Raw genomic sequence first — 20,066 nt, 5'->3', positions numbered from 1 at the left:
AGTCAGAGGATTGTTACTTTAAACCTGATGACATATCTTGACTTTTTTCCCTAAGTTAAATTTCCCATTTATTCAGATATTTTGTTATTCTCTCATATTCTACAACCTGACTGCCATTTTCACCCTGACTTTTCTTCCCCAGGCTCTTTCCCGACTCTCCTCTTTCCACGAATTCCACCTTTTTTCATCTTCTCTCATAAAAGATCAGGCCTTCCAGGGACATCAATCAAATATGGCAAAACAAGCTACAGTAAGAACAGGCACACATGGCTGGATAAGGCAACTCAGTAGGAGTCAAAGAGTCCCAATGGCACATGCCTGATTTCTAATCTCAAGTGTGAGAATCAATTACACACTTTTTCTGAAAGTTTTCTGAAAAACATGTAGAATTCCATGATACTAATGTTCAAATCTTTCTTTATTGTTTACTAATGCTGGTGCTTTTCCACTTATACTGTGAACATACTCTTGAATGAGTGACACAGTTTTTAAATCTGAGGATTTGAAAAAAACATAAGGCAAGTATTTCTTCATGGACCAGAACTAAATGAACTACCAGACAGTAATCAGATTGTAGAATAATAAAAAAATTAAAACCTAACCAACTTATAGATAGAGGCTACAAAATTAGATAAATATTAAGAAAACTAATTGCTTTAAACTGGACTTGTTTTTTACAATGCTAGTTCAATAATTTAGTCTTTTAACTGAAAATGTGATTTTGTCTATATGTTACAAAAAGGCATATATATGTAATAATAGAGGTTTCAAACTGCAGCAGAATGATGAGCATGAGAAGTAGACAGATTCTTTTCACCTGCGGATGTTTTTCATGGTAAAATAAAGTCATCTTAATTTTGGTAGGTCCATGAAGCTGTAAAATGGTAGTCAAGTCCTTAAAACGTATAAGAAAATTACTGAGCCAGATAAACTATAATAAAATCAGAGTAGCTGGGTATCTTAACTCACAGCTATAAATGGAACACTTGGGAGGATGAGGTGAGGAGTTGCCATGAGTGTTGGCCAATTTAGGGTACAGCAGAGAGGGCAACATGCTTTGTATAAAGTGTGAAGAAGAATCATATGCAGACAGGCCCTCAAATGCAGCATTTCAAATTCACAGCATGGTCTCAGATAACCTGACCTACTGGAGTTTTACAGACATAGATAGTTTTACCCGTGGGGGAAGAGGAATAACTGTCACATCTACAATAGGTTGAGAGTGGGGTTTTAAAGCAGTCTAAAATTACTTCAGACAGAATCTGCACACTAGCAAGAAAAGAGGAGTGTCAATGCTACCTAGGAGACCCTTCTTGGTGGTTTCTTACACCTCTGTCTTCAAGAGAATTCTTTTGAAAAATAAAAACTCTGAAGGACATTTTTAAGTTGGAAGAAGTGTATTTTACCTGTTTGAACATTTAGTTGGATGTACTTTAGCCTTGAAGCCACAAACAGTAAAAAATTTCAAATCACATACACAATCACATTAGATTACTAAATAAAAATAAATTACTAAATAAAAAAGAATTAGAGGCCATGAGAGGGAGAGGAAAGAGAGAGAGGGAGACACAGAGACAGAGAGATGATCGAGACAGACAGACAGACACACGGAGAGAGAGAGAGAGAGAGAGAGAGAGAGAGAGAGAGAGAGAGAGAGAGAGAGAGAGAGAGAGAGAGAGACTGAAAGACAGAGAATTACACAGAGAGACTGGGTCTGGCATGGCCTTTAGAAATATCAAAGCCCACCTCCAGTGATATACCTCCACAAAGGCTACATAAGGGTTACATGGGAGGGGTTGGAGAAAGATGAGAAAGGAAAAAATAATGTAATTATATTTTAAATACTAAACCAATAAAAGCCTTTAAAAACTATGAAACCATCAAATAATAAGAAATAAATTAAAAAAAAAGAAGAACCAATTTTAAGATATAGAACAATAGGCCAAATGCTTTTTGAATACACACATACATTTAAATATAAACATATAAACCTATATAATACACACATGTGTGTACATGAATAATCATTTAGATTTTTATAAGTAGAAGCATCCACAATTTTAGGTAACATACTGCTGTCTTTTGCCTACAACGATGCCATCTGCAACAATTCAACAAATATATAAACACACATCTACTCAATGCTTGTAAAATGTGAAAATTAATTTCTAAGTAAAGATAAGTTAATGTATTATTGATTGTCAGTTATGAATGATTTCTGAAATAAGAGAAGCAGGAAATATCTGGCGAAATAAAAAGTAAGAATATGAATAAGTCATTCTACTCTCCAAAATTTTTATAAGTAAAAAATAATGCAAAGAAATAAAACATGTTATACATGATGAGAATATAGTTTAGTGCCTATATTAACCAACATATGCTAAAAGCCCAAAGAACAACAAACGCAGATGGTCGAGTAGAAAAATTAGGTTGGATGTGGAAAATCATTTTCAGAGGCATAAACCATAAAAATAGACACATGTGTGCCAAACCAGAAGCAGGAAATTACAAATTAAAAGGATGATTTGAAAAAATTTTTATACCTACTGAACTTACAAAAATCAAGCCTTAGATGCAGCCACACGTATAATTCACATTTGTATGCATGTGTGTGTGTCTGTGTGTGTGTGTGAGAGAGAGAGAGTATGAGTGTGAGTGTGTGTGTGTGTGTGTGCGTGCGTGTAGATGTATAGTCTGCATATTTGTAAGTAGATGCATCAAAGGCAAAGCTAACATGAAAAGCAACTTGTACAACTGTAATCCTGTATCGTAACTTAGGCACACGGATTTTGATTGTATAGGTTTCCTGAGGCTCTAGTAAAATGGTACCTGCTCTGTCACCTCCCTGTATGCCCATCACCTGAGTTTTGTGCATATCTGTCATGAGGCTATCCATGCTGTGTACAACAAAAGCCTGAATATTGGAGCCATAACTGTAATGAGCCCATGGTAATGAATGCCTAAGTTACTTATTTCAAAGATAATCACAGCTGACACAGTGGAAGTAGAGCCTTGAATTCAGCCCACAAAAGGAAAAGATAATGGGGATATATCTTGTGGAAATACATAGTACACAATTACTAGGCAATGATATCTACAAAGATGCACATGTAGAAACAGAGCACAGAATTGTTGTTTTCCAAATAATAAGAGAACCAAATGGAGAAAATCCAGCTATCAAAATCAAGTGAATGAATAGACAACCACATAAACACGCATTACACTCCTATCCTGAAGGCTATGCTTTCCCCGTCTTTATATGCAAAGGTTAATACTCAAATTAACCTAAAGTTAATTTGCCATAGAAAACCCGAGTCCATTTATCTGTGTGTGGTTTGACCTATTTGATATAATCCCAAAATACTATTGAAATACTATTGGAAAAACTATGCCAATAAAACCCATAACACCCCAGCTCTACACAAAGAAGTAGAGGCAACCTAAAAAAAATCTGAGAATGGAAGAGGTGGCCTTCCCTGGGAAAACCACACCATTAATGTCCGGTTTCAACTGGCCCTGAAAACATACATACAGATAGAATTATGTGGGTCTAAGTGGTTATATACTTAATTATCATATGTCTATACAAAGACATATGCATACAAATAACTAGTAAGAAGAAAGAAAGAGAAAGAAAAGGAGACCCTGAATTTAAAGGAGAGGTGGGTAGGTTTAGGAGTGAAGAGAGGGGAGGGAGAACTACAGTAAAATTATAATATAAAAAAAGATCACGGCTGGGGATTTAGCTCAGTGGTAGAGCGCTTACCTAGGAAGCGCAAGGCCCTGGGTTCGGTCCCCAGCTCCGAAAAAAAGAACCAAAAAAAAAAAAAAAAAAAAAAGATCACTGAAGCTGAAAATAGCAGATGGATCAAAATAATAATAGTAGGCAAAGTGAGAGTGAGTGAGTTAGAGGGTAAATAAAACTAATATATAACTTAGGATTACACAAGAGGGAATGAGCTCAACTGTCACTGGGACATTTTTAAAAGCGTGCTAGAAAATTAGCAATGTCATGGAAATTTGATGATAAAATTATTTTGGCCCTTGAATGCTTACTCTAACCACCATATTAATTAAATTTGATTCCCAAAGAAGACAGTTTCATATTCAGCCAATTCCTTTTGGTTGTTTTTTTAGTAACTTGGAGAGGAATGTGTCCCAGGAAACAGAGCTAAATGAAGACCTAGAGGTCCAAGAAATTCATGAGCATACTGTCTACAAAGAAAAGAAAACCTGCCTGAGACATGAAGCTTCCCCAACTGTAAAAATTTATAAAAATTGTTTAGCCTATGATAGGTGAGCCACACTAAGGGTTCTAGGACTTCTGCTATGGACCTGACCTGCTCAGTAGAGAAAATGAAACTAATGATCCTAGTTTAAGCCCAGGTACCCATTTTGCTAAACTACCAGGAAATAAAAAGAACACATGCTTCAGAAACCTGTAGGTTAACCCTAAAATACCTCGAATGAGGAACAGCTTAAACATATTGTTTGTGAGGATTCAAACTATGAAAGATGAAATGTGGCGAGGGTGCAAACGTATTTTGTTTAGATGAATCTAAGTTTCCTTCATAAGGAGTCTCTTAAGGTTGCTCAGTGGGTCAGAGAATGTAATGAGCAAGCAGACAGGATATGGAGGGCAATAAATCCAAGATGATGAGGAGCAGTGGCAGGAGGCTTATTGGGACATTTTAGTTTCCATTGTTGATACGAGTTCAGAGAGAACCCATGTCATAGAATAAGGTAAAGAGTGAAAACAGGAACCCAATATCTATGCTCACCTCCTAATGAGCATAGCCCCACCTGTATCCTGAATTCACATGCACCTTTAACACACACACACACACACACACACACACACACACACACACACATTCACGTGCAGGTATACACACAGGCACACACACATATGCATGCATGAATGCACATAAGTATATACATACATACATACATACAAATGTGCACATATGCATGCACACATAAAAAAGTACACACACACACACTCACAATTTGCTCTTATGGTATTAGGTTGTAGCAACTAAAATGGGACGAGGGAAAAGGCCAAGAGAAAGAAAAGAGAGTTCTTTGTTCCATTAATTTTAATTTCATGTGGATTTCACTGGGGGTATGTGTCTGAGCCTTTGTCCTACATTTTTATTTTTGGCTTGGAATTCTTTGATTGCTTAGCAGCGTGTGCTTAGATCTGAAAATCTGTTCACTTTTAACTTGGTATTGTATGTCTGTTCAAATATTGAAAGTTATCAGTTCATTTTACTTCTTGGTTAGCTTAGAAACCATATGCATTACGAGGTTTGATTTTGTTGAGGTTGTATTAGTCACGCTAATATTTAGGAGCTTCATCAACTTAAACAGAAAATAGAACATTGGATTAAAATATACCTGTTCTTAATTTCTTGATATAGATATATTGACTATCAGTTCTTTTCCTTTAGAAAGTATTTGTGTAAATCAATAGGCACATACATTAATTTTCCTTCTGTACTCAAAGGAAATTATCTTCAAAGTGTTCCAGAGTTTTCTATAAAACCTTGAATGAGTTCACTCATCAAAATCATATAAATTTAGTTCTGACATGTAAACCAGACCTTCACAAAAAGATCCACATGTTGGCACACATTTATCGGAATTGCCTTTTGGTATGACATTAGCTCAGGGGAAGCATTCTTATTCAGTGTTCTCCAAACATAATTTCATAATGCCTTCTTTGGAAGTACGTTTTGCTCATAACCAATTTTAGGTCAATCTTTATTTGACTATATCAAAATTTAAAACTTCATTTGTATGCTTTAAATGTGGGAAAGGGTGATGCATTAACATGCTACTATTTATTTCCTGGTTGCTTGTGCTGAATACAAATATCTCGGTTTGCCATACAAACCGATACTGCTTTAATTGAGAGCCAGTCTGTTCTCCTTCCTGAGTTAATCTCCATGTGAGTCAAGAGGCAGGGAACTGGAGCGAAGCAAAGATTCTTATGTACACACTGACAAAGGCAAAGGAACACAGTCCTGGCATCCTACTCTCTTCATTTCTTTTTAAAGATATCTATTTGCATGCTACTTATTTTTTATCTTACACTTGATGGAGCTTTAATTATGTGGCTAGCTTTTCTATCAATTCCAATTTATAGTTGTTGGAAATTCATTCCCAGGTGTCAGCTTGAATCATCTGCTTCTCTTTTAATGATTAGGGCACATAAATATTTCTTCCTCGTAAGTATGCTCTTCCGTTGGCTGTTAGCTTACGCACCTGGGCCTGCATGTGAGAAGATGTACATTGTGCAAGTAAAAATCTAGAGGGGATGTTACGAGGAGGCCTTCCAAAGAACAAAGCAACCCGCGTCGTTCCATAAAGAAGAGCACTTCCAGGCTGATACAGAAAACCTCCCATGTCACCAGAATTATCATTGTCAAAGATTTTCAGTCACCTGTGAGGCATTTCTGGCTTCTCAGTACTTCACAGTGTTATCCCAGGTCACACGTTCTACTGTGCACGTAACTGACAAGGTCTCTGTGTTGCAGGATTAAAAATTTTGCAGATTTTTGTAGCCAAATTAAAAATAATTGGCAGTTCAATTTAAGTAAGGGACGTTAGATAAAGCATTGTCAGACTAACAGGTGTGACAGGTGATGTCCTTTAGAACAACAAACAAAATGCCAAAAATCAGCCCAGAGAGGGACAAGGGCAAATTGCTTTTCTTCAGGTTTTGAGCCGAGGAACAAATGGCTTGCTATTTTGTTTTGTTGATAACAAAAATAAAAAAAAAATGAGGTTGAAAGAGATAATTTTTCTTCATCCTTTGTTCTCTGCCCTTGTTTCTATCACATTTACATAAGAACTTTCCGCTTTTCAAGGTGAAGGTTTTCCAAAACGCTCCACATATACGAATCAACAAAATAATTTAACATTAGTTTAATTTTTTATTTGCTTTGTGTATAATCTTGTTGCAACATCTCAGTGCTGTATGATAGTCGCAAACAATACTTGCTTTAAGAAAAATGACACAATTATGCACGTTTATAAACCATTCCATTGTATAATGCTCAAAAGATGTTTTTTAATGAGCTTAACAGGAAGAAATTAAAAACAAGATAAAGCTCCTTGGAGGCAATGCGGAGTAGTTAAGGAAATTATGCAGTGCTAAATGGGCGTTTAGGAGAAAGCAGAGGAGACTTGAAAGTCACACTGGAGACTGACAAACTGCTTTGGCTTCCGAATTGAAGACTCTCACCAGAGGAGACAGAAAACTAAATCTGTGAGCACAGGAGACAGGATCACCGGCTTAGTTTGGGGCATTTAAGTTAAATTGGAGCAAAAAAGCCATGCTGGATATTTTCGTTTCCTCCCTATGCCCTTGGGGAAGGCATCACGACAAAGCATTAGATAGGCTACCATTGATCTCCTGAGTCTATAGAATCTATTTCGGCATTTCGTTGAAATTGTCTGTCAGTATATTGCATCAGTACACAGGACTGCAACACATAGAAACAAAGAAGTAGGCTAGATTGAGGAGGTTAGGATAAACTTTTAAGATAGTCCGCCATAAACAAAGGTTTGCACTGTATTTACTGGGAAATCCCTTTACATTTCACCTGAAATTTACTTGTATTAAAAACTCCTTAAGATTAGTCTACACATATTCGCACAGGAAATTCTTACCGGTTTTTCCAGAAACATATTTGTACAGCAAACTCCTATCCATATTCCAGTACTGAGAGTGTTGTTGAAGTTAATTTGTAAGTCAGCACAACGCAGGGACTCTGATTCCCATTATGACATACGATAACTGCTAAGTAGGTTAGCATAAGGCAATTTCCGTGGGAATAACTAGGATATTCCAGAGAGACATCGCTTCTTCCATAGAATCCTCTTAAAGAATTATATTATTTCATTACACGTGAAAAACCAGGTAATTCTTTATGTTCTGTCACCGCACGTGTAATTTCACTGACATGTTGCACGGTCGTTTATTTAAATGATATTTATATCTCAGACTCATATTTTCCTCCAGCTATTATATATTTACAAACCATCTTTTCTGCAATATAAGAATTCAACTCGAAGTCTTTCTCTCTCCTTCCATCAACCTGCTCCTGCCTGGTTCCCTCCCTCTGCCCAAACAAGCTTTTCTGATAGAAAGCTTCAAAAGCTTCAAAGTACTTTTTTTTATTGGTACCTTTGACTTTTATCCCTCAAATCTTTTCTTGACCTGGTTACTCACTCCTGTGAATCACACACTTAGAGATGCTGTGATCTCTCTTCCCTCCTCCCTCCAACATTACTTCTGACACAACTCCAGTTGCCTTGAACCTTAGGGTCCAGCCAAGACAAATTACATAGCTGACATTGAATGCTACCTCTATTCATTTTGTCTTCCCTAACAATGACAACAACAACAGCCAGTCTTAGTGCCATTTGATCTTCTGCTTGAAAAACTTTATTAAATTTTAGAAGAATTATTTAAATAATAATTTAGGTTGATCTTTCCACATTCAAAATAAATCATCATCTTGTGATTTGGGGATTAATCAAAATATAGCACTCATGTTTTATTTCTATTTATGTACACATGCATAAATCATATATTTACTTATGTTTATAATATGAATACATTTTAAATTTATTTGCATGTGTGTGAACCTTCTTGTAAAGGCCAAGGAGGCCATTCTCTTGAACCAGAGTCACAGGCAATTGTGACTAACGACCACCATGTGGATGTTAGAAATGTAAACCTGGGACTTCTGAAAGATGAGAAAAATCTCTTAATCACTGAGCTATCTCTCTAGCAAGAAAAGTAGTGAGAGGAATTAAGCTCAGAGAAAATACACAATAAATATGAGGGAGGAGAAGACACATGTTGGTAAACTACCAACATGTAAACAATTTAGGACTATGTCCTTTATCACAATCCAGAATTTAAAATTATTATAATTACTAACACTGCATATTTCTGGTTAGGCAGCAAAGAGCTAGACATAGGACTTAATCAACTTTTACTGAAACAAATGCTTTACTGGAATTATTTCTAATTCATGGGGTTGGGGATTTAGCTCAGTGGTAGAGCGCTTGCCTAGCAAGCACAAGGCCCTGGGTTCTGTCCCCAGCTCCGGAAAAAAAAAAAGAAAAAAAAAAGCATTCTAATTCATGGACCCACAAGTACTTAGACAGAAATATAAATGACAGAAAATAAACAGACAAATATTTGAAAATAATTTACTATATATTGCTAAACTCAGTAAATGGAGCTAATACAACCAGAGTGCTTTAAATATATTTATATTTATACTCCCTAGATAATATAAAAGAGAAAAGAGACCCTTTAACCTCATGTTCTTGAAGCATCTTCCTGGGACACACTTGGCAGCTGCTCTTGTAGAAAACTACTTGATAACTTTAAATATGCAGATCAGCCTAGGGCCAACATTACCTTGGGATTCTCAGTAGAGGAGAGGTTGTCTCTATTTACAAAGTGAAAACCAGCACTTGTTAAATCAAATCTCTCTTAGACCAGGCAGGGATTATGGCCGCCTCACAGCTCAGTGATGTACCTTCCTTAAATCCCTATGTACATTATAGAAAAAAATTCCTTGAAAGACCTTGTCTGCTTATCTGTCAGCTTAAAATATATGGGGAACCCAGAGGCAGTTTCTTCATTTTGGTTCTCTAGCATCAGACAAACAGCACCACCAAAACATGCATTTCCATTTTCTCCCAAATGTATCAATATTTTAAAAGGTTTGAGTGTCATGTATGAAACTGACTACATGTCATAAATTTGATGTGGATCCAGATTATCAACTATAGGTAACATGAACAAAAGAGGTTAAAGAACATTTGTAACATACCAATTTTGGTGAAGTATTTAGAAGTACCGAATTTAATTTTAAATTAGGTGACTTTTTAATATATTTTCTATATCCCCAAAGTAGAACCATGATCATTTTGCAAATCGAGTAATGTTAATGTTCAAATCATATAATTGGTAGGTAGTTATAATATCTACCTCATATAGATAATGAAAAGAGTAAACAAATGCATTGACAGGATTCCATATATGTTTTAAAATGTTCTTTATAATTATTTTATACTGTTAATCTCTTTTTTAATAAAACAAATAACCCACATTTAAACTAATAGAATAATATCATTAGTCTATAAAGAGAATTAAAATAAAACACACAAGCATGCTTACTATGAAATTGTTTCTACACTGAATATTCTGTTACCAATTTTCAGCATATATAATTTTTAGAAAAAGCTAATACAGAAAAATGAGATGGTTTTAAAACCTTTAAATTTATTTGCACTACTGAGAAATCTATTATGTATAACTTTTCTAAATAAGAACTTTCCTCTGAGATACTTTGAATTCTATTTCTGAACTGATGTTAATCAAATAAGGAAGATCAAGTTACTTTGTTACTGTTCCCAGTAACTTGTGGGGAAAAGTGGTGTAGAGTGTAATTAATTCAATCATTCCATTTGCATTTATCATAGAACTGGAAATTCACATAATAAACCTATCATTTCCCCTTAATCTGTGATTGTTTTTGTAACAACACATGTAACAAAGAAATCTTGCAATTGTGTCATGAGCGATCTTTGGAGTCTACAGTTCTCCCTTCTTAAAAGTTAGTTAAGCTGCTATGGCAGAACATAAATTTATATATATTAGTACTCCTTGATTTATCAGGATAAAATGTTTACAAACATACCTCTAATTCATTTCTATGTAAAGGTGAATGACAGCAAGGTTTTATGAAGCCTGGTTTCCTAGAATCCTGTACTCATTACTAAGAAAGATGTGAAAGTACTCGTGTCCTTTGTCCTCTGTCTGTGTGGTCCCTGTGAACAGAGACTGGTGGTCCTTTTGAATTATGTGGACCCATTTGCAGCACATCATGTGGTATTTTTCATCTCACCCTCTGATGCTTTGTCCTGCTTTCTACCTGAGTATCATTACTGTTTGGGCACATGTAGTCCTTTCAGAAAGGGTATCTAAGTCACAGGCTACATACAGATCACTTAATCAAACAATTAGTCTCTGGTCTTGAACCCTCCCTTCTGCTGCCAACTCCAGAAAGTGGAATTGAATGTATTAAAGCATACACTCTGTAGCATTAAAGAATGCTAAGATCAGTCTCACAGCTGTAGACTGTATCCCTGCCTTCTGACTCTAGGCTGCATGAAAATCAGCATTAACACATTTTCACCAGAGTGTTTTGTTTCTTTATATTAAAACCCATTCAGAAACAAATTCTTTTGTCTTCAGTCTTTCTTTTTTCCTTCCTTCCTTCCTTCCTTCCTTCCTTCCTTCCTTCCTTCCTTCCTTCCTCCTTTCTCTCTCTCTTTCTTTCTTTCTTTCTTTCTTTCTTTCTTTCTTTCTTTCTTTCTTTCTTTCTTTCTTTCTTTCTTTCTTTCTTTCTTTCTTCTCTACCCAGAAATTTAGTCTAAAAATCTTGTTTCTTCTTAAAGATTCAATGAATGAGGAAATGAAGGGGGAATGGATCTGGGGAACAAATCTGGAGGGGGACTGGGAGGAGTGGAGGGAGGAGAAACTAGGTTTGGGATACATTGAGAGAAGAATTCATTTTCAATAAAAATTTAAAAATTTTAGGGGAACATAAAAGAAGTAAGATGACTAGGCCTGATTTGGTCAAATATGAAGTAGATATAGTAGGCGTATAGAAATGAAACAAAGTTTAAGTCAAAGAACATTTCTACACTAGCTGAAAAGCAGTTGTCCTACAGTCTTCACTAACAATAGTCATAATTGGTGATTATTAGGCAGGTTTTCATTACTGTGGTAATGGCTGAGGATCTCAGCAGGTTTGCTATATCTTCCTTGTATCATCATTTAGACTTAAGTGAATAGCAGCTTTCAATCTCAGAATTGGAAGTATAAGGGAAAGTGAAAGGGAGGAAATTCCCACCATGAAAACCTGTGTTATGTTATTGGGTGTGCCTTAAAAGACACTTGTGCTTTTGTCTTTTAGTTGTAATGCCGAACAAAAAAAAATGTATGTGGTCACAAAGGGGTCTCAAAAAGCCGAACTGCTGAATTTGATGTGTTGTCATTTTTCTGAAGCTATGTGGTGATTCACAAAGAAATTTATTTAGATTAATAAATTTGTAATTTTGTTTGAAAAAAATTGTGCTCCCTAATGTTAAATATTGAATATGGTTTATAAAATTTAAGAGAAGCTTTAAGTTTACTCTGACTTCTATATTTAATGATGGCAACAAAGAATCATTACTATATATTAACATTAGTAAACACATGTCTATTCCAACTACCAGTGCTGGACAGACACTGAATTACTTAATCTGACATCACCTCTCTAAAAAGAATATACTACGGCCCAATGTTACTGATGATAATGAGAAATGTAGAGGTCAGTTTAATTTACCACAGTAGAAAGCTGCTAAGTGAATTACATCATTGAGACTCATGCAGGGTCTGTTCTTAAGCTGTCCCGAAAGCAAACCACTACCCAAGCCAGGAACCCTCAAGAAGTCATGGACTGGAAATGCAGTTAACCTAAATGGATTAACATAAGTGGAACAAGGTTCATAAAAGACTTAGAGGAGAATAATTTTACATGTTATATTGGCTTCCCACTTTAAGTATAATATTAGATTAAAGAAAGTAGTGTACTTAAAACAGATTTCTCAACACTTTAAACATGACAAAGAGAAAGATGTAAGGATGAAATATAGAGCGGATCTAGGGGGGAGAGGAGATGGAGAATGCTAGAAAGAGTGGAGGGAGGGGAAACTGGTTGGGTGAGTTTTTTGTATGAAAGAAGAATCTGTTTTCAATTAAAAGAATACTAATGTGGTACATTTCTATCTTTTATTTTTATGATTTGTCGTACACTATAGTTTCTATCTTACAGTTTGCAGAGTTTTTCTTCCCTTGTTTGATACACTGGGGAAAATATTAAGGTAGCAAAATGTAAATTTGTTATATATATGTCAGTCTTCAGATTTCAGTGGTTATGTATGTAAATGTTCATAGAACAATACTTGCTAAACTGTGCATATCTAAACAAATGATATTAAACATTAAAAAATGGTCTTGTGAGGGCTTGATGCCCCAGCGTAGGGGAATAATAGGGTGATGGCGCGGCAGTGGGTGGATGGTTGAGCACCCTTATGAGGCAAGGGGAGGGAGAGTGAAATGGGGAGTTTTCAGGGGGGAAACAGGGAAGGGGGATAACATTTGAAATGTAAATAAACAAAATAACAAATAAAAATATCAGGTTTCCAATCTTAGATGACCTATAGTAACAAATAATATTTTATTTGTCATAGTTGAGTGTTCTTAACAGATACATTGTGAATATACATAAAATAAAAGATAATCAAGAAAAGTACTCAAGGAAATATATTTTTACCTACAATTTAAAATAATAAGGTAGGTAGATTACAAAGTGTATTAAAAATCTTCGAAATTTATTGTGCTATACATCTAGAGTTGGATGCTGAGATCAGCATATCTTTGTTGCTACTAACAGTGTGTTGTAAATGCGTATTTAATTGGCTCAATTGCTGAACATAATACTGAGTTATTACAAGCCAATAAATTATCCAATAAATAAGTCAATAAGTAAGATGTTATGGTGTCAAGTATTTTTTTCTTTACAAAATTAAATGTACACAGTATTTCCCCTGTTTCTATTGATATCATGACAATTATTGTTGCCACATTACTGTGTTATTTTTTGTGTAATAAACCTAATGGCACAGTCATGAATCTCAAGTGAATAAAGACAAGAAATGCATATTGAATGAAGGATTCACAAGGAAAACACAGCAAAATAAATATGGGTTTATTGATCCTATTCGCTTGGAAATGTCTGAGTCTTTTCATTCAACTAGCATTTGTCAATTACTTTATTGAATGTACAATTCAAAAACAAATTTTATCTAAAATTAATGAGAACTTTAAATTGGATATTCTTCCAATTGACATATGCTAGCAATGAAGCATCTCTTTTCAGTGGTTGCTTTATTGAGGAATACAGCATTTATTAGATGTGGTTAATTCCTCTCAACTTCTATATTTGATTTTATTTATAATAACTTTTAAATATATAAATTTACATTTATTTTATTTCATTTCATTTTAGTTTAATTTGCATGTTATGTGTAACACGTGCATGGCTGGTGCTCTCAAAGGTAAGAAGAGGGCATCAGATGTCCTGGAACTGGAATCTTTAATTGTGAGCCACCAAGTGGGTACTGGTAAATAAGCCCAGGTCCTTTGTTAGGGCAACAAGTGGTCTCAATGCCCGAGCCATCTCTCTAGCTCAATATGTTCGTTATCTTGATAACAGATTCAAGATGATAGTTCAAGAATACATATCGAATGTGAAATTTTACATTGCACTAACTAGTGTGGTTATTATTAAAGTGCTCAAAAAACCCATTAAAGATTATTATAGGTATCTTCTTCCTTGATGAATAACACAACATTAAGGAAAAATTGAAAATGGAGTACATGGTCTCTTTTACTATATATTTACGGTTTAAAAACAAAAACAAAAACAACTCCCCCAAAACCCCACGTCTGGGTTTTGGATATATATAATCATATATATGCTAGAGACATGAACACACAAATATATAAAATATATACAGACACACAGACACATGGCAAGCATGTTCAAATAATTTTATCTGATTTTATAATCCTACAACACATATAATTTTAAAGGAATTCATCCTAGTTATGCACTACAGACAAGAAAAATCTAGATTAATAGCACAGAAAGAACTACAGTCCTCCTCATGAAGAGTAAAACTACAGAAAATATTAGAAATCTTTCCAAGTAATATCTGTATGAAGTTACAAATATGATAAAAGTAAACTCTGACATTCCAAATTTATTTTATCATGAAGAGATTAAGCTGAGGTCAAAAGTAAAATGTGACCAACTTTGATTATGATAACCAGGAATAGAAGAAAATTGAGAATAAAGATCATGCCCAGCCCTAGAACCATCTAAGTTTCATTAACAGTGAATTCATTGATCAGGTTTTATATGTATGCTGATTACTTCTTTATATATATGTGGAAACAATGGTTATGGAGGAGGCCTTGAATTTGGGGGTGTTTGGACATTGGATGGGGCATGAGAGAAGTAGAAAAGATACAATTACATTTTCAGTTCTTTTAAAAACTGAAGATAATAGGATAGAATAGAGATCACACTAAAACATGATATTTTTTGCTTGATTCATTACAGCTCTAATTTCTGTCTTGAAGTGGAAGAACTACTGAAAGACATAACTAGGTTGAGGCCTCAAAGTCCAGTAGCATCACTGTCATGAGTTTCACATTTCACATATATAATCTACCAAGATTTTGAAATAGATGTTTTATATATCCATTATCTAGCCAGAAGATAATGTCTCTTAACATATCCTTAATTGATTTTTAATTGATTCTAGAAACTTGGAAAATTAATTAAAGATGCATTTATCTATATATAGACCAGAATTATTAAATAACTTTAGGAGGTTGCCATGCGGAATGATATAATTTACATTACTTCCCAAAGTTCTGACTACCTTGGCATTTATAATAGAGTCCTTATGATTTGATATTTTATTAAAATTTTATATTCAACTTAGAATCTTACTTATTAATATCTAAGTAGAGAAAAATAGTCATTATAAATTATTAGCTTCACAAATGAGCATATTCCTTTTACTGGATTAGATGGTTATTATGTAATTGTTACACATTTTGTGTGGAAAGAGGCGGGTAGTTGAGATTCAGAGTCCCCAACTCTGTAAGGAATTTTCCAAAATTACTTAATTTTACCATTTACTGGAAGTTTGCTAGTAAAACATCACAGAGTTTCTAATAAGCTAATTGGTGATTTGTTAAGTCTGACTTCGTACTCTTGATCTTATGATCTATAGAAGAATAGTTAAAGCACACTTACTTTGGGGGAAGCGAGGAGGATTGTCGTTGACATCTGTGAGAGTGATGTTCACTGTGGTGGTTCCAGACAGACCCCCCATCTGACCGCCCATGTCCTTGGCTTGAATAACCACCTGGTACTGTTCCTTGTTCTCTCTGTTCATGTTTGGTAGAGCTGTCCTTATGATACCTTGGGGAAAATACAAATGCTATGTCATCCCACTGTGTGGTCCCTTCCAATTTAATCAATTTTCACAGTTATGATATCAAGTGATATATTCAAACTAATTATTATAAAACTAATTTCATATATATTCTTAGTGGTTGTTTTACATGCTATGTACTTGTAATATCATATTCGAAACTTACATGAAACCCAAAACAGTTATATTTCTATTAGTTCAATCATTTACATATATGAGCTTTTAAATATAGAATAATCAGGCTGGGCATATATCTTAGTAATTAAAGAGCTTCCTACACAAACACAAAGACATTAATCCTCAGCTCCCAAATAATGTCAGCAAGATTCTGCTAACACATCTTGGGGTTGGGGTGGGATGCACAGCAGGAGGGTCTCTGGGATCTATCATTTAATCTGCTTAGACAAATGGTTGGAGTTCAGGTTCATTTGGTTTAAAAACAACACATATATCAACTGAAAATTATATCTTATGTCCCACTCCCCGTGCTTAGCATTAGTTTTGTTCTCCAACTTATACTTGCAAAGATCACAAACATGGTAACACCAATCCATTGCTCCTGACCTGTTTCTGGTTCCACAGAGAAATAAGGCTGCCCTTGAAGTATGCTGTAAATGACTCTGGCGCTGTTTCCATATGAAGGGTCATCGGCATCTGTAGCTGTGACTTGCACCACAGAAGTACCTGAAGTATCCAAACTCAGCTTAGTTCTGCACAGTACCAGAAGGAGGAGCAAAAGTGCTTGTTTTCATTGAAGACATGAGTGACTTTGGCTTTAAAAACGACCACTTTAAGGAACTGTTACATACAGTTTGGTGACAGATATAGATAAAAGTATACAGTGTTGCAAAGGAATCCTAAATTCAACTTAACAAGTTCTATTCAACCAAAAGTTGAATGCTTATGGACACAAGAGGTGACGCTGTATTATTTCAGAACATAACAGACATGGTCCCTTTATGAATGTGGAGACCAGGTATTATTAAAATAAATTTTCAGATAATAGACTTGTTTAGAGTAAAAGGCATGTCTAAATCTCAAATGAGTAGGTATAATCTTTCTCCCCTTGCTCTAATTAACTCAAAAAATAATTAACATCTGCTCTAGAATACAATTTTGGCGATAGATTGAATTCCAAATTTAGAAACAATCTAAGATGACCCAATGTTCCCAGAACTAACAGATGTCTAAGAAGATTCACAATATCAATAGACTTTATGCTCGATGAACACCCAAAGTCCTTGGGGTTTAGCGAAGTGCAATAACATCCCCAAAACAAATGTTTTGAGAGGTGCATGAGTTTGATATTAATAATAAATACCAAATATTGAATTTAATAAACAATCCTATTAATTTGCATAAATTCATACACATTTGGAAAGTTTATTGTTTATGAAATCCAAGTATATCTTTCTCTAAAAATGTTATTAGGCTTCCCTAAATTTTGGATATATTATCACTAACTACTTGATAAAAATAAAGTATTTACTCATCAGTATATCACCTTAACATTAAAATTATATTCCATTTTGTTAAACATTATACTTTTTACTTTTTATTTTATATACTTCATAATGCTCAGTGGCTGCAAGGGTCCCAGTATCTGATACATTGTGTAGAGCAGAAAACGATTCTAATCTTAAGATATTTGGCTTCAGGATCTTACATGCTAGCTGTAAAAGTTATTGTAATAAGTTTCATTTTTGTCCTTCCTACTGAAACTGAGAGGTATTTTCTGGATTACTAGGCAGGTCTACTTGAATGTGCTGTGAAGATCTGCAAATCCAAAAGCCATGTAAAATGCAGTAATATCATTTTCTTACTCATTGCTTCTTTACTAAAATATATATGCATTTTGAGTGGGTGATAAAAAGAGATTTAAGTTAATTAAACACAATATTGCAAGAATTATTTGATATGACTTCCATATTCTTCATACATCATAAATCTTGTAACTGCACTTACCTACAACAGACATTTCAGGAACGCTGGCTGTATAAATTTCTTCTGGGAATGTAGGCTCATTGTCGTTGATATCGTGAATTTTGATCACAAATTCTGACTCTGGCTCAACTGGCCTCAGAGTTCTTCTGTTAATAGCTTGTGCACGCAGAGTATAAAAGGCCTTTTCTTCCCTATCAATTCTTCTTGTGGCGTGAATATCACCTGTTTTTTCATCAATAATAAAAAGAGTACCAGCTCCATCTCCAGACAAAATATATTTGAGCGATCCGTCTCCTTTATCTTGGTCTGAATGAAGCTAGAGGAGATAAAATGCATAGCCATGAGGATGACTAAAGATGCACAGGAGTGAAAGGATTCAGAGATGACCCTTCAAATTCCATCACAAATAACGGGGTCAGTGATCTCAGTTCTATAAATCAGATCTGAGTAGCTTCAATCACACTCGAGGACCAGCAAGAGCTTCTCCTGTAGCATTATGAAATTTTTTCCAAAAACAAACAAACAAACAAACAAAAAAACCCCCAAAAACCCTCGAAAGTTAAATCAAGTTCTCTCTTCCTGCTCTGCACATAACCCTTTCTATGAACAAATAAATCCTGATAAAGACATCAGCCGTGAGAGTGGAGTGCTTTCAAGTCATTCTAGAAATGTAAGGTTATTACACTTGATCTTAGACAAAAGACTGAGAAGTGATGAAATGTAAGGTTATTTTACTATTATATTTTACAGGAAATTCAGCTCCAATCAATTATTATTGACTATAATTAGTAACATCTTAGGATTTATGTGTCTTTTCCAATTATGAGACAGATTTCAAATGTGGGAATAATTAACCTAATATCAGGTTGCATATGAAGATGATCCTTACCCTGAAAATATTTGTAGGTCTCAAAACATAGTATAGATATCTATATAGCACAGGTACATATATACTAAATAATAAATAATATAAAATGTAAAGTAAAATAAGGTCTAATATTGTACCTTGTCAAGCTCTCTTCTTAAAATATCTGCAATGAGGCAAGACGGTGACTGCCTTTCCTGTGCCTGTAGCAGAACCACACCAAACCTTTCAGAATAATTTCAACACAATTTGTACTTGGGACTATGCGTGCATACCAGTCTAGTGTACATGTTCCTGCAACTGAACTAGGAATCCAGATATTTCTGTTTCGTGAGAAAATTCTATGTAAACTATTTTTCAAAGGTATCCATAAAGCAAACCAGCCAGGCTTGGAAATTCATGGATCAGTAAGTTAAACTTTTGAGACACTGAACAGAAAATCCTTCTAGGATAATAAGTAAACTATAGGTTGTTGAATCCAGGATACCAGTACCAAGCATCTTCCAGGTAATGTGGCAGTCTACAGGGCTAAGAACTTATCCTGGAATTGTTAGCTTGTAGAAGAAACATGTTGACACCTTAACAGAAGCAATAACCAGGATTACAACTATATCTATTTGTATTATATATGCAATTATTACTGTTTCGATATATGTAGTAAATACAATTTTTTAAACTTAATAATACACCTATTTATGTTGTTTTTTAATTTCTATAGATCATGACTTATAAATTTCATATGCAGGAAAGCAGTGAATGGTGGGGAGGGATTTTTAACTGGGGAGAGAAATGGGAGAGTGGGACTGAAAAGAGGTGAAGGTAAAATAAGTTACTGTAAGGGTTTTTTAAAAAGCCATTTAGAAACTTACTATTTGAAAGCTTCATTCATGGATATATTCATATAAAATTGTCTAATTAGAGTTACCCTGTGCAGGGGATTATGTTCATTCTAGAAGTCAACAAATTAATTTGCCAAATTAAAGCCCAGTGGGTGGTGTGTGATAATTCTTATCAAGTTCTTTGTCAGTAAAGTCCTAGAGACTCCCAAAGCAAGAAAGGGTCCCTCTTAGGTCCCTCATGAGAAAGGTATAGTAAT

The 20,066-nt window shown here is 34.7% G+C and overlaps 1 protein-coding gene across 2 annotated transcripts in view; it reads right to left on the bottom strand.

Moving 5' to 3' along the window:
• Cdh10 (cadherin 10) overlaps window positions 1–20,066 on the bottom strand; it is a 222,426-nt gene that overhangs the window by 29,093 nt on the left and 173,267 nt on the right. For both annotated transcript variants that reach the window (XM_087617142.1, NM_001168631.1), the window contains 3 exon segments: window positions 18,127–18,421; window positions 16,726–16,845; window positions 15,981–16,148 (listed from right to left, as the gene is read on the bottom strand). In XM_087617142.1, coding sequence (XP_087473268.1) covers window positions 15,981–16,148; window positions 16,726–16,845; window positions 18,127–18,421 — 583 coding nt within the window.

The sequence above is a fragment of the Rattus norvegicus genome, chromosome 2 (genome assembly GCF_021556685.1).
Source record: "Rattus norvegicus strain SHRSP/BbbUtx chromosome 2, alternate assembly SHRSP_T2T, whole genome shotgun sequence".
Classification (NCBI taxonomy): Eukaryota; Metazoa; Chordata; class Mammalia; order Rodentia; family Muridae; genus Rattus; species Rattus norvegicus.
This window is presented reverse-complemented; position numbering and strand designations above follow the sequence as displayed.